The sequence below is a fragment of the Buteo buteo genome, chromosome 1, assembly GCF_964188355.1.
Source record: "Buteo buteo chromosome 1, bButBut1.hap1.1, whole genome shotgun sequence".
Lineage (NCBI taxonomy): Eukaryota > Metazoa > Chordata > Aves > Accipitriformes > Accipitridae > Buteo > Buteo buteo.
The window spans coordinates 50,269,209-50,295,056 of record NC_134171.1 but is presented as its reverse complement, the minus strand read 5'-3'; the positions used below and the strand labels follow the sequence as shown (position 1 = coordinate 50,295,056).

The 25,848-nt window shown below is 39.0% G+C and overlaps 1 protein-coding gene across 7 annotated transcripts in view; it reads right to left on the bottom strand.

Moving 5' to 3' along the window:
- Positions 1 to 1,231: 1,231 nt before the first annotated feature.
- Positions 1,232 to 25,848, bottom strand: part of SH3D19 (SH3 domain containing 19) — a 122,283-nt gene continuing 97,666 nt past the window's right edge. For all 7 annotated transcript variants that reach the window (XM_075029805.1, XM_075029776.1, XM_075029786.1 and 4 more), the window contains 13 exons: positions 23,910 to 24,017; positions 20,468 to 20,580; positions 18,170 to 18,228; positions 15,569 to 15,833; positions 14,150 to 14,218; positions 12,789 to 12,861; positions 12,347 to 12,477; positions 9,920 to 9,978; positions 7,996 to 8,183; positions 7,686 to 7,738; positions 6,977 to 7,163; positions 5,977 to 6,074; positions 1,232 to 4,645 (listed from right to left, as the gene is read on the bottom strand). In XM_075029805.1, the coding sequence (XP_074885906.1) occupies positions 4,529 to 4,645; positions 5,977 to 6,074; positions 6,977 to 7,163; positions 7,686 to 7,738; positions 7,996 to 8,183; positions 9,920 to 9,978; positions 12,347 to 12,477; positions 12,789 to 12,861; positions 14,150 to 14,218; positions 15,569 to 15,833; positions 18,170 to 18,228; positions 20,468 to 20,580; positions 23,910 to 24,017 (1,520 nt within the window). In that variant the 3' untranslated portion in view covers positions 1,232 to 4,528. The remainder of the gene's footprint in view (positions 4,646 to 5,976; positions 6,075 to 6,976; positions 7,164 to 7,685; positions 7,739 to 7,995; positions 8,184 to 9,919; positions 9,979 to 12,346; positions 12,478 to 12,788; positions 12,862 to 14,149; positions 14,219 to 15,568; positions 15,834 to 18,169; positions 18,229 to 20,467; positions 20,581 to 23,909; positions 24,018 to 25,848) is intronic.

Sequence of the window (25,848 nt, the reverse complement as noted above, 5' to 3'; positions counted from 1 at the left end):
GTGTAGTGGAACAGTAGTGAGTGCTCAAAGCTGTAACGAGGCTGGAACAGGAGAAAGGACTAGTGCTGCTTTTAATCTGCTTTGCCCTTTTCAGCTGTACTGTTGAGGTAGGTGTCATCCTCCTCCAAGAGTTCCAGTCAGTCATATTTTTGAAGCCGTAAATTGCAACAAATGCCTCTTTACTTCTCTAACAAAAATGAGACCTTTTCACTGGAGTTGGGAAAATAAACCATGATTTAGGGTCAGTGTGCTGACGTTGAAAATTCTTGAACCTACTACAGGAAGTTTCAGTGCAGGTGTGTACTTATACGTATATGCACGTATTCCAGCCCTGCATTAGAGGAAGATCTGTCAGAGCTTTCTCGTAACGGATGTGTGTTGGCTGCATTTCCTCTGCTTTAGCAACAGTTCCATCAAACAAATCCTGAGGGACTGCAACTAGCCTGTACTCTGTAGATTAGGAGAGTTAGAAATCCTAAGATGGTGTTTCTGAGCTGCTTCTGAAAACTTACATCTTTTATCCTGTTACTTTTCCCTTCAGCTGTACGTCTGAGGAGTGCATGCTGCAAAAAGGCTAGTCCAAGAGGATTTGGGGAAAGAACAAGAGCTTGCTTTTTTCTTTTTGTTTTCTTCTCTAATTTATTTTTTTGAGCAGTAGACTGCTGGCATTACCACGTAGGAGTGCTGGGTAAATGTATGCTCTGTGAAATGATTTCAGACGGGGGAAAAGTAAGCAGGAAGGGAAATTTTATACACCCTCTGTACAAATACCAGCTGAAAAATCATGGTGTATGAATAGCAGCAATCAGCAGAGCACATGCAAATATGTGTAGAATTGCCAGTCAGCTCAGGGTCAACCTGTGTCTTTGTCATAAGTAATCTTGCTACAGCATGAGTAGAGAGAGCATCACCGTCTTGTGCGATACCATGCGATGACAGCTGGTTGCTGCAGGTAGCAAATGTCACAGGTTCTGCAGGTGTTAAGTGTGAAATGTACCCGAGTCCAAAGGCTTGAATAAACTGTGTTAAAGCCATCATGATTCTCTGAGGGGTTTGGACTACTTGTAAAGGGATGCAATATTACTCTGTGATTTGTTTGGGGTGGGGGGTTGGTTTTTTTGCTGTTGTGTTAAATACATAAGCAGAATGAGATCTGTAAAACTGCCATGTCAAGTGGAAAGCTCAGCTCTCCACAGCATAAGACAATAAGAATGCCATCATGACTGACTGACTTAATTATAAAAATTTTATTGGTTAAAACATTCTTAATTTACAGAGGTACCATAATAAAACTTACTGGACTTAACAAAGATTTATTTAGGACACCGTTAATTGTACACACAACAAAGACGTCTTCCTGAAGATATTTCCAGAGGGTGGATCAAACAGAAAATGTTTTGATAAATGAGGCTTTTGTTATCATACTAATGTATGGGGGTCTAGCTGAATTTCAAGGTTACAGCTGAAATTTGCTACTATATTGCAGTTAGGATTTGTGCTCCACCCCATTCTCTTTGTTTTTGCGGATTATGTACAGTACACCTTAGGAATTTTATGTTATGATCTGTATGCAGCTTCATGGTGATATTAGGCATTGAGTCTTAAGAAAATACCTTGCCGTCAAAGCCAAGCATCTAACTTGTTTCAGTTTTAATAAATACGCTGGTTTAGCTGCCTGCAGTAATGCAAGCAGCCTTTAGGTGGCACTCCTTGCTCTGAATGTAAGGCTTTGCTGCTCTTCCTGCCCTGCGTAATAGGGAGGAGTAGATTAAAATAAAGCAGTGGTCTTATCTACTGACAGGCACTGACTTTAACCATTCAGTGGAAGTTACAAAAACAACTGGTCAATACACAGTTATAAAAACGGGGAGGAGGAAATAAAAAAAAAAATATAAAAATTCAGTTCTACTTTTGAGGCTTGTATCAAAATCTTAGAAAACTGCCAGACAAACAGTAAGTAAACATTGTACACTTAAGCCTTATCCACCACCACAATGATGCAGTATGTCTTTGGAGGATCTGGGTATTCTGTTTGTTGGTGTGGGCTTTGCTTGGTTCTGCTGTTCTCCCCCTGCTGCGCTCACTGGACATTCAGGAATTGTGTTGGCACAGGTCATGTTGGAAGAAGCCTGTTTTAACAGGGTGATCCACTGAAGGTTTGTGGTTGAAAAGTCTTGAGTGGGCTTGCAGGAGTCAGGAAAGCTAGCTATCTATGTATTTGTTTCCTTGGATTTCTCCAGAAGGAGATGGCTGTTTGTTAGAATAAACAATGACCTTTGGAATGCCCTGGCAGGAGAACTTGGAGAGTGGGAAGGGTTGTCCTCAGAGGTGGACTTATGTTAAAGATTGATTCCACAGGAGTTCTGGATAGACTTGTTGGGGATGGTAAAACTGAGTAATAGCTCTCTCTAGAATAGCACATAATTTATAATTGTTTTTATAATGTTAATCCTCTTAATGAAAGTAGAAATCCAGTTCTCTGCTCATAAAACTTTGTGTGATCTTCATCCCCTAGTTGTGCAAATGGTATTGGTGCAGTTTAAATACACAACGCTTCACATTCATGAAGCTTCTAGAGAAAAAAAAAACCAGAGGGCTAATGCCTGTGTCTATATTTGCAATTACCATGGCATAACAGTGACTGCAGAGCAAAATAGTGCTGAGGGCCTCATGTCTGTGCTGCGTGTTCCTGGGGCTTGCTTCAGGTGAGCTCCAGTCTGCTACTGAGACTGGATGCCCCTTCACTGTTGCAGGGGAGTTCAGTTTTGGCTGTAAGCTTGTTTCTGCCTTCTGTGATGGTAACCAAAGTGCAGGGCATGGGGAGGGGACGACTACCCTCCCCAGCTTGCTCACACACCAATTTAGATGCACCCTGATCTTTTGTAGCACTAGGTATTTGTTGCTGTAATACTTAGACCTTGTATTGATAAAGTTGTAGGCAGGCACATCACTAAACCAAAACTATCTCGAGGTCAATCATGATGATTCTAGTTTCCAGTCTCTAACCACCACTCAACTGTTGGCCCTTTTCCAACCTGAATTTTCAGACCCACAAAGAAAAATCTTGTAAGGGTATCTTGATACCTAGTGACCTGTATCTCTCTGAAGTAATGACTCATGCTAACAGCTTACTGGTTCCTTTTTGTTACATAGTATGAAAGTGATGGAATACTGTCAGCAGTGAAAGAGCTAACTGCAGCATAATTCTTTTTCTGTTTCAGTCTGATGAAGCTAACGGTTAATCAAGATGCATTTAACTATTTTGTCAGAAGCCAAGGGTTGCAAAAAGGAATTTACTACCAGAAGTTCCGATAATGTGAAGCTACCTCAATCATGTCTGTCTAAGTTTGTCATTCAAGTCACACTGCTGCTTTTTACTAAATGCCTTTGTTAGAGCTGCTTGAAGTAACCTCTTGCCAGGCGTGTTTTCCTTAAGGCCTCAACAGACCATTTATAATGATGCTCAGTATAGTTGGTATTTGGTAACAAACTGGAAACTAATCCCATGTCTGCTGAAAGCTAAAACCAAGGCTGTATAATATCCTTCATGTTAAGGATAGGAATAGTGTTGCTGAAGTATGTTCCAGTGCTTGAGTGATAAATGAAATGCAGAGTGAAGACTGGCTTTCCACTTACATGAAGGGGGTGGAGGGGCAAATAGTTGGAATAGTGCAGCTACTGCATGGAGGGGATCTGAGAAAGCTCAGTAAATGCTGTCTGTCACAACTAACTTCAGCTGGAAAAGAAGGGTACGATGGTGCTTGAACAGTGGGCAGTAGAAAAATCTAAACCTGTATCTGGAAAGGATTTTGGGGGAAGGGAAGAAGGTCTAAGATGATTCATACTGATTTGAACATTATTCGTTGAGGCAAAATACTTAAAAGTTTTGCTTTTGTGATCTTCCTGTATGAGCAGCTTGGGCTAAGAATAGAAGAATACTACACAAGGATTTGCTTCGGAGTTTTCCCTCTCATTAGATCTGATATTTTTTCTACTATAAAATACCAGTTATCATCCTTATTCTCTAAGTCATAAAACAAGTGGATTTTACTGCTAATGTGGAAGTCAAGCAGTAATGAAACCTGAACATCAAACTTGATCTACATACTGAGTGCTGTAATTGTATCTTAAAAACAATTTTTTAAATTTGGATTTTAAAAGTTTTTAAAGAAACCCAAAGAAGCTTACTTTATGCAGACTTTGTGCATGATAAATGTAATATCAGATAGTAAACATACTATTTATTACTTATGTTGTTTAAGTAAAAAAGGTGTTGCACCACAGTATTTCCCTAGTTGGAAACTGCTAAAAATCCTGCTTGTATTTGCTCTCAGAGCATTCATGAAGCATGACTACATACACTGTCACAAAAGACTTAGATTTTCTTATTTGACTTCAAGATACTAGTATGACTGTCTAGAAAAAGTAGTGCAAAACATTGATAGTCAAAACATGTTTATGTCTTTGCTGTGCCTTTAGGATAGAAAACATTCTCTCCCACATGCAGGGAGTACAAAGAGGCAACACTTCATGGTGTTTTTAAAATCTGAACAAAGTTCTTGGGAAATATCCCAGACTTTCCTTGTATTTCTCCACTCATCCAGTCCTCATCTACAGATTCCAGCTCTGTTATTGTATCACCTGCCTGTAAGAGAAGGAGTAAGTGTGAGTGTGAGCCAGTATAGCTTACCATCAATGTTAATGCATGCATAGCTGATGTTGTTATTCAGAAGCAATTAATATCAAGCAAATGGAAGTAGGATGTGGCCAGTCTCTTCTGTTGGTTACATCTCTTCAAGACTGTTTGCCTAAACCAGCTGAAGCTTCTCTTAGGGTAAATACTTGTCTATGCTGAAAAATCACCGCCTTCTGGAAGGAAAAAACAGCACTGCTGGATAACTTCTTGTGTTGCTTAAGCTCTCCAGGTAGGTGGAGCTGGCTCACTTGTTATTTGTGTGTGTTTCCCTGCTCTGAAGGTTTATTTTCTTAAGCCTTCCCCTGCCTCCCCCCCCAGTTTAGTCCCAATATTTTCCAGCACTTGGAAACTTTCCTCTTTCCTTTGGAAACTTTCCCAAAAAGGAAAGAAATCTTTTAAGTAGCTTGGTGTGGCTGTTCAAAATAAACTGCAGCTCCTGTGTTTGATACTTGTTCCTGTTTTCATTGTCCCATGCCACACTCTTCATGTGAAGCACTGTCATGGCCCTGGCCTTTCTTCCAGTACCTCCCTTCCCCTTTTCTGCTTTAAAGAATTATCTATCCTTTCAGCATTGCAAGCTGCTCATGCTGAAACTAATTATTTTGCTAGTTTTAGAAGAGAAAATAGTGTGTTCCAGCTGCTAAGCACAATTTGGGGCCTGCTGTGAAAGTCTGCTGTTTCTCAGAAACTTGCTTTTGAGGACAGTTACCTAAATCATGACTTTGAATCTACAAGGGCACGACGCTTCTTGTTAATGCTTCTTAATACTATCTGGGCATCCAGCAAGTATTTCATTTCTCCCCATGTTCCCATGGCAACTATGTATTTTGCTGCCAAACTTTTAGAGTTTGCTGTACTAGGTGTCCCTTAGAGGCATTGCTGCTGTAGCACTGGCACTCTTGGTTTTATCCTCCTTCTCCCTGGCCTCTTTCTAGTTAAAAAAGAGGCTTCCTTGACTGCATCAACTGATCAAGAACTGAACGTACTGCAAAATGAGGTTTGTTTGTCTTATGTTTACTGAATCAGAGAAGTCAGAGGAATTCTGCCACTCCTGACCTCTTTTCAATGTCTTCAGTGAAGATTTTGCCAATATGAAACAGAAGTGGTAAGAGCAAACATTTTTTTAGAGATACCGTTTATCAAATGTGTTAGTATCTATGCCTATTCTATATGCTTCATTCTTGTTCCAAGCCTATCTTCACAGTGGAAAACTCTTATTTTTTTAGTATTCTTTAGGAGCATAAGACCTTTTGGAAAATTGTGCCAAGAGAGGTACTTACTTTGAAGGAAAGCTCATCTTCATTTTCTCCATGAAAATCATAAAGAGCTTTGGCTTTTCCTTTCTTCCCTCCTACAGACTGTGACAGCTCTACCCTGGCTGCAGAACATGGACAAGACAAGTTATTTTGACTGGAGTGAAATAAATCCCTTTCTGGAGAAGTTTCCTATCATTTTCATGTTTTCTCCCCTCTCATGTGCTACAGGGTGTCCAGATGTTATTACTACTGCTACTTGGCAAACTCACTGCCCTACTGGAATAAAATGAAACCAGTTCATTTTACACTACATGGTTCTGCTTCTAAGAGGACTAAATTTAAAGTTCACTTAATTGAACTCTCCAATGGTAATATCTAATAAAAGCTGTCTTTTCCTCTTTGTACTTGGAGGTGAAGCAGCACTCAGTGTGTGCTATTTGCCAGTTATGTGGAATTATATTTCCTGTCAACTTTCACTCGTGGCTTTACTTGCAAAAACTATGGGCAAAAAATTGTGATTTTCTGTGTCCTCAGTGAAGGTTTTGACTGCATTGATTTGGGGACTAAACAGAAGCTTGAGGAAAGCAAGCAGCATTCATTCCTTGCTTCACTAAGGGCATTACAATACTTCTGTGCCAAGATGCAGCAGTTGCAGTTATTTACAGCTCTGCCAGCTCTTTGGCTGTACTGCAGTGTTTCTCTTCAGCTGAGGGAGAACCTGGCTCCCCCATCTTTTGTACCCCTGAATTCCTACTAAAGGCAGCTCAATGGTTCTGTTTTGCCTGTGCCCAAACCACAATTTAAACCATCCCAGAATCTGTATCATGTCCCAGCTTACTGACTGGAGCATTATATTGCAATTACTGGAGAGGGTGGTTCAACACTTAGTTCAGCTTTAGGATATTAAGGAATGAAGTGGCGTGTGGCTTGTTAATGCAATGCAATAGTTGGGTTCTCCCAGAACTCTGTCGTGACTGTCACAAACCAAGGAATAATCAATTACCATCTAGTAGGAGCACTGTACCTGAGCAGGTCTGAACAAAAACTGCTGGGAAAATCCCTTCCTTTTCATTCAGTCTTCCTCTATACCACTCCGAATCTACTTGTTCTAATATTTGGATGTAGTCTCCCTTTTTAAAGGATAAATCATCTTTGGTTTCTGCTGTAAAATCATGAAGCGCTTCACACCACTCTACTGAGCATCTGTTGTTCTATTCAAGTGAACAGAAGAAATGCATTAATTTTAGAAGCGTTAATGGAGCCCATAAGCTGATAGATACTGGTGAAAGCAGCTGTACAGAACAGGGGTGTCCTGACTTTCTCTCAGACAATAGTATCACTGCAGATGTAGACTAGAATGGCATTTCAGCAATTACCACAGAATTTCATCTAGGCTCAGAGATGCATTCCTTTTTATCATTGGTGGCAGGGGACAGGATTAATAAATTCAAAATTAGACCACTGCAGCAATACTTAAAATAGAGCTAACAAGAATTTGCTTAAGGGCAAAGGACAAAAATTTACTTATGTTAATTTGCCAGAAGCTATGAGTTCAATCAATTTAGGCCAACCGTCAGAATTCAAGATGTGACCATGCAGCATTGTGTGCTGTGGGAGTTGTGTTACATTCAGGTTTAAAGTTGTGCAGCTAATCTGACATTATAATAGAAAGTCTATGTAAATCTATGAAACCACTAAGTAAATTCTGGCCCTCACCTATAAAATTTTATTACCTGAGGAAGGGAAGAAGAAACCTCCACTTTATTCTTCAGTGCTGCTCCTGTACCTACACAAGGAAAGCACAACTTAGAATAGCAGCAATGACTATTAAAAATGTTACTAGAGATTTTAGATATTCAAAGTAATTATTAAGAATAGCTTCTTAAGAAGTGCTACTATTAATTTTGATTTTTTTTTAATCTGTCTTCTCTCCCTTTCTGCCTCCTTCCCATCTTCATCGTGCCTTTGGACTTTTCTCCTATATGCTGCCTACGTGCATGCAGTACAAAACCATGTTCTTGAGTTTTGCAAACGCACTCATACCTGTTCCAGGCAGATCTTCAATTACTTCCACGAAGTTCAAGGGGAAAATTCCACATGTACCTCTGAGCTCTCCTTTGGCCCACTCTTCATTTACATATTCTTTAAGGATAATAGTTTCACCTTCCGAAAAACTGAGCTCATCTTTCTGATCTCCGATATATTCAAATCGTGCTACACATCTTGGGCCTCTGCACAAACAAAACAGAAAATTACTTTGTTTATTTATTATTATTGCCCACCTAATAATAAGACAGCATTGTGCAAAATATGGACTGATATCTTTAATTAAAATGATGAAAAAATGCACTGAAGATAGAACAGGTGGAAAACCGGGGTCTAGCCCTGGTTCTCATCTCTTCTTTCTGAGGAGGATGAGTATGGAGTCTGGAGGAGCTGGAGGCAACTTCTGCATCCCAATTCCTGTCTGTTACAGTACTTTGCATAAGACCCTATTTCTCTTCCCAACAAAACCAAAAAACATATCACTTTGTTTCTGGGCTACTTCTCCCATTTTATATTTTTGCCTATATCCAAGTAAGTGTCCAGATACACTTTTGTTAAGAGTTTGATGTTTTTTTGAGCTAGCATCCAATTTAGATGCAAACAAACATGAGTGGGGGGTGGGTGCTGTGTATTTGTCCCAAATCCCAAATACATGGAGGTGTCATAAGGGGAAGCTAGTTTTTATCTACTTTGACAAACTTTATTCTGTAAAGTCTATCCCAGCCATGGGGAAATAACTTATCTATCGAAGAAAGAAACATCAATGCAGCATCTGATAAATTTTACATAATTTGGTAGAATACTGAAAAAACTAAATTTCTTCCTTACTTAAATAGGTTTAATAATTTAATAAACTAATAAAAGAAATTTAAGAAATTACTCTAAGAAAATTTTTTATTTATCAGAAATACCATGCCGGAAAAAAGTGATAATAGGCTTTAATTCTTTCTATAGTATTGTAGTGTACAACCAACGTAAGAAGCTTGATTCCCACCGCGGTCCCCCACTCAGATCTTTGCAAAAGCTTCAGGACAGAGCTAGCACTTTGTTTCTTTCTTAGTTGCAGAAGCAGCTTTTAAAAAGCTTTTAAAAGTTTAATTTAAGACAAGCCAAGCTCTATCTGAAGAACAAACTGAATGATCCCATTGATACTAGTAGTTCCTGCCTCTGCCTGAATTTGCTTTAATTGGAATTTGCTTTAATTCCTGCAATGAATGATTACGAAATCCAACAAATCATCATAGAGTAAAAACAGCATGAAAAGTTGCTCCTTACCCACAAATCTTAGTACAAATTGTTTGCAAATCAGAAATGAAAGTGCTTGAAGTACATTTGATAATTTGATCTGGGGAACTTTGGATTCACCTGTACAGTTATAGATTTTAAGGTTAGATAGATTTCTCTACTTAAAGTACCGCTATATTCTGCCCCAATTTATGTTGTTCTTTCAAAAGAGTAGGAGCCCTACCATGTTACATCTTATGAGGATTCTAGAAGAAAGTAACAAGGCCAGGAGCAAAGAGAGGAGAGTGCAATGCTGCTGAAGTTAATCAGATTGGTTCACAGTTTCTGTAACCAATTTTCATGAAAAATTATGGGAAACGCTCTCCTAATACAGCTCATAAGAGGAAGAAATACAAGTGGACTATATCTACATAAACTTTTATTATAAAGTGATCTACCAATTTTTTGGAGCCATGAAGTGAGTTTTTAGAATTTTTTTTACCTGAATATGAGTCTTACTAAAACATCATAAACTTTCAGTTTTGAGAGCTTAATTTTTTAAATATATTTTGGTGAAGAAACTGTTAACCATATTAACCTCAGCACAGATAAGACCTGCTTCAAAGTTATCTTTCTTTTTACTTCCTTTTTACTTACTAATCGACATGAGAAAGAAAATAAGATTTATCTAACTCACGTAATACATTGTGATGAACAGGGTATTTTTTTCCTGTTGCCTTCTTCTGGAACATCAATCTATTAAGACAACAAAATAAGTAAAATCTTTCATTTCAAGCTCATGGCAACATAACTACAATAAGCTTGGAACTCGTTAAAATAATCTGTTTTTCAGCTAAGCATCAGCTGCAGTTATGACCTCCATGTGATGCTCTATAGTTGCTGGCATGCCATGATATATGACCATATTAATGTAGATTTCCGTTTTGTATGCCTGATTTCTCATTTTTCAGTCTCATGCAAACAAGGAGCACTATTTAATGTTTTCTGTTATGAAGCTCATTTACTGTTTCTACTTGTGGCACGATTGATTGACAGAATATGGATGCTACTACAGGTTGTTGCATTTAGCTCCCAACTTTCAGTTGGTATTTGCTCTCTATTATTTACTAGCACAATATATCACAATAGACAAAATTATTGTTTACACATATCCTTTCTGGGCTTTGGTAGCCAGCTGTCCTCCAAACAAAAATACATCTCACAAATCTCACTTGAATTGGATAAATATAATTTAGAAAATCAATACACGGATATATGAAACAGACAGCATTCAAGTCCTTTATCGTAAGACTTCAATTGTATTTTTGGTGTGATGTGAATCATGATCTGTGAGATGTATAAGACTACAAGGCTAGAGACCCTGGCGAGGAGCTTTGGGTCACCCCTTACTATAGCATTAGCCAGTTCCCATAAAAATGAATGAGAAAATGTTTCATTAGCTTTTGTGAAGGACTGGAGGAAATCATGCTGGCTGTCCTTTTAGGACAAATAATCTTCACAGTGCTCGTTCTAGAGGAGCTGGTATCTGTGGTGCTCTGAAGGTTCTATGGAAAGTAATAACCATGTATTATTGTTAGGTGTCCAGACCTAAGCTGCTACCCAGCTCAATACTGTAAAACATACTATAGCGTATTGTATAGAGACCTTGTATCAAGATCAAATCTGACATGAATGAACAGGAGAATTCACTCAGTAAATTAGCCTCATGTACTGCACTCTTTTTCTTTTTTTTTTTTTTTAATTTTGCTAAAACAAAAGATTTTTGCACTCAAATGGTAACCACCTTTTACAACTAAAATAGAAATTTGAAACACATCTTCCCTAGCTTTTAAGAAGTTGTATGCGTCTGCATCAATGCTGAATTTGACCCCAAATACTCATTCTACTGCTTTAACATAAAATCTTTTGTCTATTAGCCATCAGTAGTAACAAGAGCTTTTAAATTAAATTGTTGGTCTGTGTAGAAGCAGCTAATCAATTTAGCTAACAAACCTTTCTTGTGAAAGCGAATAGAGCATAGTTCTGTTATTACTACCCCTGAGTTTAGTTTTTAGTCTTCAGCACTTCTCAAATCTTAAAATTTTTCTCCAATAACACCATTACAAACTAAATAGACACCCTATACTCTCTGGCGGTTACCATATACTTGGTATTGTCCATGTAGCAGCAGTGCTCATCTCTGCCAGCTGTTCCGGCTCAACACAGACACTTACTGTCTAATGCCCAGCCACACACCTTCACTGCATCCTGGTGTCAGTTTAGCATTCCTCCGTGTCCATATGGCTGATGTGGATAGCCCAACAGCCCTTTCTACTGTCACAAAATGGACTTCAATCTCAGACTCAGGCTTGCAATAGATTTGACCCAGCTTTTGATGCAGTGAACCATACTGTATCTCTTTTAAAGATGAGACACTCAATTAATTGCTGTTGGGCTCCAAAACAGCAACTGTCTCTTGCCTGCCATTTACTGTCAAGTGTCACATTCAGTAACAGGATTGCTTTAAGCTGCTCGTTTGCAACAACACAATCTCCTTGCACTGTGCCAGCACAACCATTTGTGCAGCCACTTAGTAAGCCACTTAGGCGAATAGATCCAGCCAGGAAAAAAATATTCTAGAAGAAAAAAACATGTTTCATTGGGCTCAACTGCTGCCCTGACCTAGTTCACTACATGGCTATAAAAGTGGTCATTCTAGCACAGTTAAGTGACAAGAAAATGAGAGAAGCTGGGGGGTTGGGGGAGGCGCAAAAAGCAACCATCTTACTTGGTCTTGATCCTTACATGCAGTTGTGAAAAATAACCTTCTCTGTAGACCCTGAGAAACTACCCAGGTTAACAAAGAGAACCTGGTAAGGGCCACAATTTTCTCACTTGGCTTCAAATTAACAGCAAAATAATCCCCAAAACACAAGTCGGTCATGCCAAATCAAGCATCTTTCTAACACCATACAAACAAGTTGATATGTCTTCTGTGCTGCCAGAGGGAAAAGAGATTATCTAAATACAGAATGGAGTTAAACACACAAGATCTATAGTAAAATAGAACCAGAAAACAAATGCAATAGGATCTTATGTAGCAATGTATACAAAGCCTACATACGACTACTTTAACAAAGCTGGCAGGAAATATCCCTGTGCGATTCCCACATTTTCCTCTGTACCACTTGCTATCGATTTTCTCCAAAAGACAAACAGTGTCTCCAGAATGAAGGTCCAAGTCATCAGCATGCTCTGTAAGACAGCATCATTTCAGTTAATAGTAGTCATCACACTCAGTGATTTTTCTTTAACTAAAATCTGCTTAATATAAATATCACAGACAAAACCAGAATGAGTTTTCAAAAAGTCTTAATTATACTTGATAAACCAGTTAACTTTAACTAAATTGGCCCAACTATAGCTAAACCCATGGATTTGAACAACTCTACATGCAGATCTTATAGGCTGAGCTTCCTCATCCTTTTAAGCTCTAATTCCTAAGAAAATTCCTGTTTGAAAGTCTTGGAGTAAAACAAGCTTCCAGAATATTCACATTTACTTACCTGCAGGAAAATCATGCAGGACTAGAGCGTGAGGTGCACTTGCGTCAGAAACTTTTGGAGGGTGGTTTGAATCCTGACAACAACAAATAAATCCAAGTAGTTTATAAATCACAGAAGATACTCACAGAGATTCTCTGTGACATACTCTGAAAGTAATTTTCTGACTTGGGACACAATGTTGTTCTGGTATCAGAGAATCACCTTTGGAGGCAACAGTTAGTATTGGTCATATAGCTATGGGTCTGAATTCTGTATGCCTTTTGCCAGTGTAAACCAGAATGCATTTCACCAAAATCTACTTTTGAGCCAGTAAAAGGAAGGGAAGGCATGCAACTTTTCCCAGTATAGACAAAGCCTCAGCTACCTCTGTGAGTCAGAAATCCAGAGCATTGATAGCAACTCTCATTGCAAGGGTCGTGGCCAAATTTTGCACTACTTCTTGGTAGTGCATGCTGTGAATTATTCTTCCTTGCTTGGACAGAACACCCCAGCCCAACTCTGCCCAGCACACTGAGCAGGGGCAGCACATCTGCCGACTGCCAAGCATTTTAGAGGGGCAAGCAAGCCACTAGGCCTTTGCTTACAGGAAGACAACGCTGAGGTGAAATGACAATTTTGTTGTGGGATCTTTATAAAGGGAAATTATATTAAAAATGCTGAGCCTTCTTCCCTATCCCCCACACTAGGAATTTTCAGACTGTACTGATGAGAATCACTGTGTGTGAATTACAAAGTAATTCATTGCATACAAAAAACCCAACCAAAAAAGTCCGACATGGAAAAAGATAAGGCCAGAATAATATGAATTACAGCAGATAACAACAGATTGCAGAGAAATCTATTTCAGCCATGTAGGTTTCTGATAATAATCAAAAACCTATCATAGCCATAACTTATACTGGCTACTTAATATTAATACAGCCATGCCCTAAAAACAGGTTAGGTTCTGTAGAAGCAGAGAGAGGAAAATACTTTGAAGTCTGTATGTCAAAGTCAATTCACTGATATATCATGTACAGCACTTCATAAAACTACTTGCTTATCTTTTGCCCACTTTTCAGATACTCAGCCAAGGGAATGATTATCATTCTATGAGACAGAGGAACTTTACCAGTTTCCTCTCCTTTCTGGCACTCCAAGTAATTACTGTTGGTCTGCCTCTTAAGCAGAATGTCCCTCTGCTATAAGGCAAATCACCATTACTAGGTTTTGTTTTGGTAGTTGTTTTGTTTTTATTAATGAAACACAAGGATTTAATAAACCACTATTACATTTCTCAGTGTAACCTTTAAAGCCTAAAGCACCTGATACAACAGGAGTCTTGCTCATTAAATATTTATTGGCAGAAAAAAATGCCTTACCTTACAGGACAGTTCTCCAGTGTTCCTGGGAAGACAATCTTCCTTGGCAACTCCATGAGGCACAGGGAGCTTGAATAGAAACAGAGGCAAATGGAAGAGTTTGTTTCACTTCTAAGCACCTGAAATTCCCACTGCAAGTGAAAATGGTCAGATGATGGAACTATCCTGACCACCTACTACAGGTAACTGATTTAGGAGTCCAGTGGAAGAGGACAAGCTCCTATGGAAGGCATTCAGAACAGACTGCTGGTGATACAAACTGCCACTTTGAGAAACCCAGGTGTTGTCATCCATTCTAACAGTGTCTTAGCCACCTAACTGGTATCATACCATATGGTAGGTACATGATGTTCAGCAACACACTGACACAGAAATGTATTCATTTGTCATGGAGGGCACTGAAAAAAAAACCTGGGAGGAAAATTTCAATGACAGTAACACTTAAGAGCAGGGAATGACTAGTGATCTGCTACTGAAAAGATATCATCTACAAAAGTATGTCACACATTTCTTATGTAAATAGGTGTGCTACACAAGAAAGGAAGCAAAATGCTTCCCTTATCTCAAAGCTGATCCTACTATCAACTTAGATACATCTTTCTCTCTCTTTGTTGCTCCTCTGCTCCACCAAGGATCTAAATGCAAGAGTGAAGATCAAAAAGAAGGCAACAGAAAGCTTCCATTTCATGCTGAATGTTGATGTTGTTCATGCTACTGTTGTGTGGGTGCTCTTTTTGACAGCAGCACTGGTTCAAGGAGTCACCAGCTCTGATCACTGACCAATTTCAAATATCTTGGGAAAGACTCTCTCCATTATTCTGTAAAGTTGATCCATTTATATTTAATATTGCCTAACAACACATGCAATACCAAAAAGAAACATTTTTATAATGAAAAGGCATGGCATCAATAGGATGAAAATGTAAGACAAGTGATGTTACATTCCTCACTCTTTGCAGGCTTGATTAAGCAAGGTAACTACTTTTTAAGTTCTAATGCTCCCCCAATTTTATTAAGCATTTTGACATATACAGGGAAAAAACAATACACAAATGCAATTATTTAACATCATTTTACATGCTGTAATAGAATTCTGAACTGGTGACTGTAAGAAGAACCCCTAAATCCCAAAAGCTATTCATTAAAATTTATATAAATTTATATATCTATATAAATTACATATATACAAAAAAATACACACACATATATCTATACTTTGCATGTATATATTGCTTTCTCCAGTACTACCTTACAGTACTTACTACTATTTATCTATTAGTATTTTCTAAGGAAAATTATTCTGATAGATGCACTTTGAAAGCAACATAATAGTAACCTACCTTACTATCTTTTTCACTACTATTTTAAACAGCACTGTTTTATTAACAACAGTCTCAGATAGAGTATTTCAACTCTCACCATGTATTTATTGTAGAGAGGATGACCCGGTTTAGGTCTAGGAGGTAATGCTGGATCTGGATTTTTAAAGACTTGACTTTTTGCTCTCTTGGGTCCCAGTCTGAACTTGCTGGGTTTTTTATCAGGAGCGATGTCAGAAGTAGATCGTGAAAGAGCATCCTTCTGGGAGGAGGTCTTGGCTGCAGAGAGTTTTGGTGGAGGTGGCCTTCCAGGAACACCTTTAGGTGGGGGAGGTCGAGCAGGTATAAATTTTCCATCCACAGGCCTAAAAATTGGGCAAACCATCAGAGAAGTATGCGTATTGATAAGCCTGCCACCTCATCCTCCACCACAGGCCTAGCTATAGAGCATGCAATAAGGAAACAGGACTCATGATGACCTGGGCTGTAGAGTGTGTAGTATCTGAAGCTTGCTGGGAATATATGAACTCTTCAGACACTGGGACTGGATGATCAAGTCCTCAGACAGATCCTTTGACTACATATTTCCAACTCTGCTCACCACTTCCGCTTATCAACAGCCTGCCAGCTTTCTCGGAAGACCACTACATAAGCAGGATTTCTTTCAGCAATTCACCTTTAGAAAGAGCTTTTTCTGAAGCTGCCTCAGGATGGAGTTCTTCTAGTGGAGAGCTTTAGTGAAAGCCCTGAGAAGCTCTGCTGATCTAGCTGGTCTTCAGGAATCAGCCTAGCTCATTCCCTGGGATGTCACTTACCTGAAGTGACTTTTGGGCCTCTGCTGAAACTCATGACATAGGACACCACTTTGCACAATGGCATCAATAGCAGAATTTACTATTTTTATGCAGAAAGAAAACACCACTGCAAATACTTGAGTTTTCTGGCAGTGCTGGAGGTACCACACTCTCACTAGTGTACCAGTAGTTTAGAAACCAAAATCAGAGACTAGTAAGTGACAGTGGTAATTTTTTAAAACATTTAAATCCCCCTTATTAAGCATTGATTAAAAAAAGCTGCCTATACAGTACACATGAGCCATGATTTCTAGAATCAAAGAGTGTGGCCAAATCAATAATTTGCTAATTAAAAATCACCTCTGTTATAAACAAGCATTATGTACATAAAACTTTGGCTTCCTGTTATTAAGAACCCTAGCACTACCACTATTCCTAAAATACAATATTGTTTGATTGTTATTGGATCTTCAGCCAGTTACTGCAAGTTTCTGCTACAATTGTCTCTCCTTTTTTCATATAGTGTAATTCAGCATAATTATTTGCTTGCGTGAATTCCTCAAGGGTCTGTAAAAATTATCAACCACAACAAATGTGCATTAGTGGATCTTTAGTGTATCCTTCTGACATATATTGTGAGTGTCATCCACCACTCGTGAAGATACTAGCGCTCCACTAATACTCCTGGTAAAAGCTCTCTATTACTATTTGTGTATGGATTATTTTTTAAATTTCAAAAAAATTTTCCACTTCTGTTCAACTTCCACCTCTCCCCTTTCTTGGCCTCATCCTAAACTAAGCATTTTTAATATTGACAAAAGGGGAAATTCCAAGTTAGACTGCATTAAATCTGGAAACAAATCAACCCATATGTTTGTAAGGAAACTCAACTAAACAAGAAAACCCTAACAAGCAATTCAGAGTATTATTACTGCTTACTTTAAAAAAAAAATAAATCCATTTGAGCAGAAGAGTGAAAGGACAAAATGTTTACTGTAGTTCCAGAGACTTTCAGGAGAATTGGGAATGCTCTTATGATAAACAGAACAGGGGAAAGTAACAAGCCCATAAGGGGCAATAATGAGGTGTTTCTTTGTGGATACTACCATATTCTTTCCTGTTAATGAATACTTAGTATTATTGGTAGACTAAGTTTAATAACTGAAAGATTCTCTTGTCCTGACACAACAGAGCAAACTCTTGTGTTTAAACCCACAGATTTAGAGTGCAGATGCTGAGATAGCCGCAGTGGGCTAGCGAGCCAATGCCTTATCTCCCTCCAGTTTGCCTCTGGCATTTAGGGGACCTGCATTTAAGGCTGGTCCAGCTACTTTTGCCTCTGCAGACCTTCTTTCTTGTTGATTCAAAAGAATAAAAAACACCAAGGTTATCACTGATAAAAACCAAGGTTATCATTGATTCTGCACCTTCACAGGCGTTTTAGGTCTGAAGTGAACTGTAGAAAATAGCCAGTGCTTCTGGAAAGGTGCTGGCCCAGCATCTGCCCTTTTCAGGGTAGCAGCATCTGCCACCTCCATTCCTTCACCACTCAAACCCTGGCATAAGTGCAAGGGCTGTTGATCAAAAGGTCATGCAGGAGGGGATGTTCTGTGTTCAGCTGTGGGTGAAAAGGTTAAAGATGCAGAAAGGAATGACTGTCAGCAGCCACTGTACATTAGCTGAAGAGCCAAACAGCTGTCCTCCTATAATCTCCCTGCTCATACCAATAATGTACAAAAAAGTATTAATCGGCTAGCAAATTGGTCCTGCCTATTTATTAGTGAGTATACTATCTATCCAAGCCTACTGAGTTAGGACTAGAGTTGGTGGTATCTGCATTGAGACCAACTAGGCAAACTAACTCGGAAACACCACTTTTAAGTGAGTCACTGAGGAACTGCACTTACCTTGGGGGTAGTACAGGTTCTAGCTGAGGCACTCGACCCTGTTCTGAATGACCCAACTCCTACAAAGGTTCAAAAGAAAAAAGCCATTTCTTTAAGCCTAAGAAACAAAAATGATCTTGCTTAAATGATGCATTTCTTATATTAAATGATGCATTTCTTATATTAAATTATATCACATCCTACAGACAGGAAAAACAAGAGTTTCTGTAGGTCTGAGAATGAAGTAATAAGTATTATGGTATGTTCTAGCATTTTAAAGTCTTGTTGGACATAGAAGGAGATGTAAATAACCTCGCTGACTACCTGAATCACAGCTTAAATTGTGCATTAGGTATGACCCAGCCCTCTTTTCCTACTACATGGGAGTCAAGGCTTAAGAGGCAAATTCAGGAGAGTCATACAAATGTACAATTTCACTGCCCATAGGATTCCAACTACTGCAGTTACATTATCCATTTTGATTTGACAGATGAAACACTTTGAACAGGCTTAAAGCAGAAAACATGACATTGATGCAACTCACACAGCACAGAGTCTCTTGCAAATAACATTAGCTCTCATTAAAGTAGGCATCTAAGTATGTTTCCTAGAGGTCTAACAGATAAACCCTCTTGAATCTTTCTCTGGCAGATTAAGGTGTCACTCCTCCCAGCCACCCATCCTGACCCTGCCAGAGATTACTATCCTGTAGCAGAGTGAGCAGAGGGGAACATGTGCCATGTCTGAAGGGCTTGGACCACAGTAATGGATTAACAAGTTACCAACCTTTTTGCCTCCTGCTGTTTGTTTTCATGCTAGTGCCAGAAAGCACTGCCAGCTCTGCTGAACAAGCACAGCTGCTTGTGGGACAGCATGGTAAATCAGAGTGCTGGATCTGGGTTCAAAAGTATCCTTTTTGATCCAGTAGTTTTAAATAGGTCTGAACAGTCTTGTTATTTAATCAGGGATACATGTGCTTGAAACTGGTAAACAATTTCTGTGATTTTTCCCACCTAGAAAATACCTAGATGTATTTTGTGACAAAATTTTGACCCTTGATTAAGTCCCCAAATGAATGTTCCTGATCAAATGATCCTGACTGGAAAGAAAACAACCTGCCACTTTCAGATGGGGATGTTATCCTCATAGCACAAATTTTCCTCTTCTGTGTGAAAAGGAAGAAATCTGCGCCAACTGCTGCTTACAGTCAAGAATTTCTACTGTTGCTGGTTAATCACTTCCACTGACAAAAAATACTAGTTTTAGAAGCACAAAAGTTCTTTCCAAAGATAAGATTTAAATGTTTCGGTGGATTTGATGCAGTCTTTTTCTTAAAAAAATCCTCTGAAGCTTACACATGCCTGTCACAATAAGCTGGATGACATTGTAAAAGTTTTGGGGTTGCATTGTATAAAATGTTATTTAATGTCTTGTATTGGAAATTATTTTTTCAGCATTATCCAGAAAATATGGGACCTCTGTGAATAGCCTTTTCAACCATGACATTTAAAAGCCCCTTCATCCTATTAGCAGAGGTAACCACAAAGACATTTGTTGGCAGCTGTCCATCTAGTGAGAGCTTTTGATTTGATTTGATCTTTTTACTGCCTGTGGTTTCCACAAGATTCTCTGCCATTCTTGCCACCACAGCACTCAATATTTGGAAATTCTACTGTCATTTTCTAGTTTATTTTAATTCCCTTTTGTAAATCTGTGTCAAAGGGCATATAGAATACACCGCTACAGTGTCTACCGTTACTGTGCTCTCAGGAGTGAGGAGCAGACCCTTACTTTCTCAAATAGATAGTTCTACTCAGGCTCTGACATGACCAGTAGAAAACAACCAGAAGTAAAGAGCTGAAGAAAGCAAGCTTCATTCTTCTACAGAAAAGTTCCCTCTGTGTGGAAATTAGTACAGACACTGAGAGGTACTGTGTGTATGAAGGTAAAAAAATACATTTCTAAAGGACTTTGACAATATTTCACTATGTAAATCTCATTGGACTTTGAACCACTTTGCAGTGCTTTTGAAACTAAATTGTAGAATATCCTGATTCCAGCTGCTAAACACAGAAAATTGAAGATAGATGTGATCAAAGTTTAGTAAAATCAACAAAGTGCTTTTCAGAACTGACAGCAGTCTAAATTACCTAATTAAACTAGAGAATGCAATTAAAAGAAAAAAGCCTTGTATTTTTGAGTAGTCCTTTTCATCCTTTCGTCCTTCAAATAACTTACATTACAAATGCTTGAGAGTCACAAGAGATCTGTTAACCTAAGTAGTCAAAGTTGTAACCCAGGAAAGCAGTTCTAACTTACCACTTTTTTTACTACGTCACCACCGTTGGGTTTTCCCGCTGTGATATTGGAGGTGTTCCCAATGGGCTTTTCAGCAGGAAGTGGTGGAGGGCTATGTGGGATTTCATTTAAAGCTGTAAAAAAACAAAAGTTCTTGAATGAAAGTCTAATTAATAGCTTCCTTACATGGACCAACAATAGGTAAGGGAATCCACCTTGGCTTGGGGCATTTTTTTGTGAATGCAACTTCCTTCCTCAAAGCAAGGGCAGCCAATGGGCAGGACCACTTTAAGACTAGTGAAGACAAAAGGGACATGAAGGGAACATTGCAACTCTGAGGTGGACTTCAGGAGTACTTCCCATCCTGCATAACGGATCTTCACTTTACTCTCAGGACACCAGCAAGTTATTCTAGGGTTTCAGCTGCAATACTTGTTGATATAATATTAGATGAGTAGAAGAGTTTCTACCCCTGGGAATGTCAGACTCATTACTGAATACCCTGAAACATCATCACCATCTCTCAGCCACATTTCTAAACTGGCTCACTTTTTTCAGCTGTCAGCTCCTGGAATATCCTTAAGGCTGGAAAACAGCTGAGGGTTATTTCAAGTAACCCTGAAAGATCAGGAGACTTGGATGGAAGAATCTCCAGAAAGGTAAAGGCAAGAAAAGAAACGGTTGCCTGATACAAAATTCAGGGTGACAGAAAGAAAACAGAGATGGAAGCTCCCTAGTAGTCTTTAAGGAGCTAAGCAAATTTAGGACATGGAAGAGGAAACAGTACGGCTCTTACTAGGGAAGAGTGATGACGTCCTCAGTCTCAATAAGGAACACAAAAACCTGCTGATTATACGGTATTTTCTTTCAATGTCTCTGCCATTGAAACCTGGAAAGCATTTGGACAGGTTTTGCCAGCATATTTACCAAATATTTTGTCTTTATATATTTGAACCTTGCTATCTATTTTACAATGTATTTGTATATCAAAAAAATTAATTTCATACAAAGAACTTCAGACACTGAAGCTCTTCTGAAGTCCAACCAGCCTTGGAGTTATGTAAAGATATGTGTAGACAGTCTGGACATTTATAGACTGATGATAAAAAAGAGGAGAGATTCTATCCAAATGAAAACTTTCAGTTGCTCATTTCATGAAAAGTACTCTCAGCAAAGAAACGACACATATGAAGGAGAAGTGTTGTTTGTTTTTAACACCTTGGTTGTGTTACTATGATCTAAAACACTGGTGTGATGTTTAAAAATGGATCAGTTCAAGGATAAATCCCTTATTCCTAGGAGCAGGTCACAGTTACCGCGTTGGCAGTGACCAAGCACGGGGAAAAAAAGTTAGTGAAGTTCATCACTCTTCTAAGCTAGTATGATGGATAAGAAGTAAAAAAAATACCTGACAGTAATTGCAGGAGAAATATTCTCTTATCATACCTTACTGATATATAAAAAGCACAAGAGATTTATTTATTCACACCACTTCAAATCTTGATACGCACACAGATGGCCTAATTTCCTCACCTTTACTCTTTATAAGACAAAATTAAAGGAAATAAAAGAATTTTTAAAAAACCCAAGAACTAGAAGGCAGGTGTTATTCTCAGTGATTTCTAAGTGTAATAACTGAAGTGGAAGTTTAATGCTTCCTTTCTAATCACATCTCGACAAAAATGCTAATGCTAAATGAGTGCTTTACTAGTAGTTCAAATTCTTAAGCATCCAGCTCTGTCTCCTTTTTGGTAGTGCTGGGGCGGGGGGGGGGTGGTGTTTGTTTATTGGGAGTTTTCTTTTTGGTTTGTGCTGGTTCCTGACAGAATTAATCTCACTCCATGCCCACGATGGTGAAAGACCCCTTGTACTGAGATTATGTGGCCCTCTTACAAGGTAAATCCTACTATATCTATGTTATACCTTGGCCCAGTTGTACTTCTCTCATTTTTTAACTTTTAACAATTTACATGTCTGCAGCAGCTCCTATCTGACAACAGGCTACTCTGCTTTCTTGGAATCTGCTTCTGTTTCTCCACATCCCATTAATCTTCCAGCCACAGCCTCCCATAAAGCAGTCCTTTACACCCCCCTGACAATCGTAGTCAAATACAGTGACTGGCAGTCTCCTGTGGAAAGTTCAATTACCACTAGAGAGCAGCAAGGGACCAGTTATCTACAAGTTCAAAAGAGAATCCAGCTCAGGAAAAAAAAAGAAAAAAATAAATTGTCAGGCCTCTTTTTTTTTTTTTTTTAATGGAAATTACAATTTCCTTTGTAGACAAGAATTATGTCTTGGGTTCTTTACAGTAGTTCGTAAACATATTCTTCCAACTGAAAAAAACCCTTTTATTTATGATCAGGTATTAACAGAAAGACTTCTCATAGCTTTACCTTCAGTCTTCCCTGCATTTTTAATCATTTCTACTGCATTTCTCACATATGCAGAGGAAAAGAAAGCCTACTATTTTACCACTGGGGGGGTGGTGGGAGGAAAAGGGAACTCAGGAAATAATGAGAGAAAATCTTAGGAGAAAAGCCACCTGGACATCTAGTTGCTACAAGTTGGCTCTACACCTACTCAATGCAGTAAAACATGATTTTGAAATACAAATTTTAAGAGCTATCTTGTGACATTTCTCTCTAAGCTTTGAGAATAAACCATAAGGCTAAACAGAAGCACATATGCACTCCAGCATACAAAGATCAACACAAAGACCTTGTGGCGCTCTGATAAATTTCCACTCTGAGGTACTGTCAGTGTCATTTGTAAAGATGTGAAGGATTAGAGGTGAAAGGCATTAGGGATACGGTAACTGTCAGAAAACTATAATCTAGACCTTGACACAAAGTTGAACACATCAGGTTTTTGCATCCAAGTTCTCACAGGCCTTTTTCATTCCCTCAACTGCTACCAAAACACTATTGCTTAAACGGCTACAGATTTCAAATCTAACAAGGGTCAAGGGAACTTTTTGATGTAAGCTATGAAAACTATGCTTACATCCCAACTAAGCTGTGTTTGAAGCAAAGTTTAATACACTAATGTTGTTCCTTTGACAAGTGGGGGTCCTGCTCCCAGGAAGCTCGGGAGCAGCATTTAATGCTTCTGCTGAAAGGGTCTCCTCCAGCTCTTCCCTGCCAGCCTTTATATCCACACACACACACAGTTTCACCTCTGATACACATTAGCTCCATAAGGTTTGAGGGACATCAAACTTAGCACAAGGGAGGGAGCCAGACGAGGTAGCTGGGAGGCAGGGAGAGGGGAACATGACTCCCAGCTATTTCTCCCTCCCACCACAGCCCTTATGTTGGCTCCTCTATCTTGTCAAACTGTATCACGGGATTCCTTTGGCAGCTAATATAGCTAGTAAACAGCAACTCAATTTGTAGATAGTAAATCCCAATTAAGATTATTTTCTGACAGAGACTTCTCAGACAATTTGGGAGAAGTACTTACATTTCCCCGGTTTAGCTGGGATTCGGATCACAGTGGGTTTCCGGGCTAAAGCTGGTTGAGCTGTCTGTTCCTTTGCAGGTTCAATTTTGGTGAGGAACTGAAATGGATCTAAAAGGAAAAAAACCACCCAACATATTTAATATTTATTTGCTGAACACACATCTCGCTGTGTATTGCTTTCATTATTAAGGACATTCATATTTCACACCCAAGAAAGTAATAAAAAAAAAAAAATCAGGTTGATGCAAATAGCATACTCAGCTCTTTGTAAATAACATGTCTTTTCTGTACATCTGCATTGATAGTTGACTTAACATAAACATGTTCCAGATGCCTTCTGGGATTATATAAGCCACTGAACAAAAGGAACTGCATTGCTTGGTAATAGGGACCTGAAATCAGGATGGCTTTAGGGAAAAGTTTTCAAAGCAGTTGCTCCAATATGCAGACATAGCTGCGAACACATTTGCTAAAAAGTTTTAATCAATAAAATCTTGCTAAAGCTAAAGAATCAGCACTGCAGCAGACAAAATGCCTATAGAAACAAAACAAAACAAATGCAAAGCATTTAAGTATTACTGATTACAAAATGTCTTTGCTGTAGAACAACTAATTCCCTGGAAGACTGCATCATTTTGTTGATTGTAAACCTGGTGTCATGGGGGAGACTGGTTCAGACCAAGGACTGGGAGTCGTGCCTGAGCTCTGCCCCTGCCTGTATCACTCATTCCTCTACAAGACTGTCCAATCATTCCATCGGTAAGACAGGAGCAACGTTTTCTATGCTTCATAAACTTAAGCACTGGTCTCTTATTAATAGGCATGGGAACATATGCGCATGTAGAAAGCAGCTGTAAAAATACTTCTACATAAATAAAATCCAAATCAATGGGTTCTTTCTCAAGTACACCTTCATGCCAAAGAGCAATACTTCATTTATACCACTTCTCTGTTGTTAACAACTGCTACCTTTTTCTCTGACATTACCAAAAACTGCAGTAAAATGGCAACAATTAATGGTATCATAAATGTGTGAAGTGGAAACTGGAGAAGAACTCCGGACAATAAATTCTCTATGACATATATTCATAGCCCCAACAACCAAGTTTGATCTCCTCTGGTGGCCGTTTTAGATGTGTAGCTCAATGAGATGTTATTTATGGAGTGTCAGAGTCTCAGAGAGGAAGTATGCTGGGCATCTCTTTACATTCTTCAGGACTTTTTATAAAAACATACCCTTTCCCAAAACTATTGCCACACTTTCTGACAAAGTTGGAAGCCCTGTATTTGATAAAATTTTATTTTCAACACTTATAAAAAACAATTTAAAAAATTATGTAACATGAAGTCATGATTTCTTACAGTTAATTTTGGATAGTATAACACAATGCAGTGCAAAGCATTTGACACTGTTCCACATGACATCCTTGTCTCTAAATTGGAGACACATGGATTTGACGGATGGACCACTTGGTGGATAAGGAATTGGCTGGTGGTCGCACTCAAAGAGTTGCAGTCAATGGCTTAATGTCCAAGTGGAGACCAGTGATGAGTGGTGTTCCTCAGGTGCTGTTTAAGATCTTTGTTGGCAACATGGACAGTGGGATCGAGTGCACCTCAGCAAGTTTGCCAACGACACCAAGCTGCGTGGTGTGGTCGACACACTGGAGGGAAGAGATGCCATCCAGAGGGACCTTGACAGGCTTGAGAGGTGGGCCTTTGTGAACCTCATGAAGTTCAGCAAGGCCAAGTGCAAGGTCCTGCACATGGGTCAGGGCAGTCCCAAGCCTAAATATAGGCTGTGTAGAGAACGGATTGAGAGCAGCCCTGAGGAGGACTTGGGAGTGTTGGTTGACAAGAAGCTCAGCATGACCTGGCAATGTGTGCTCGCAGCCCAGAAAGCCAACCGTATCCTGGGCTGCACCAAAAGAAGCATGAC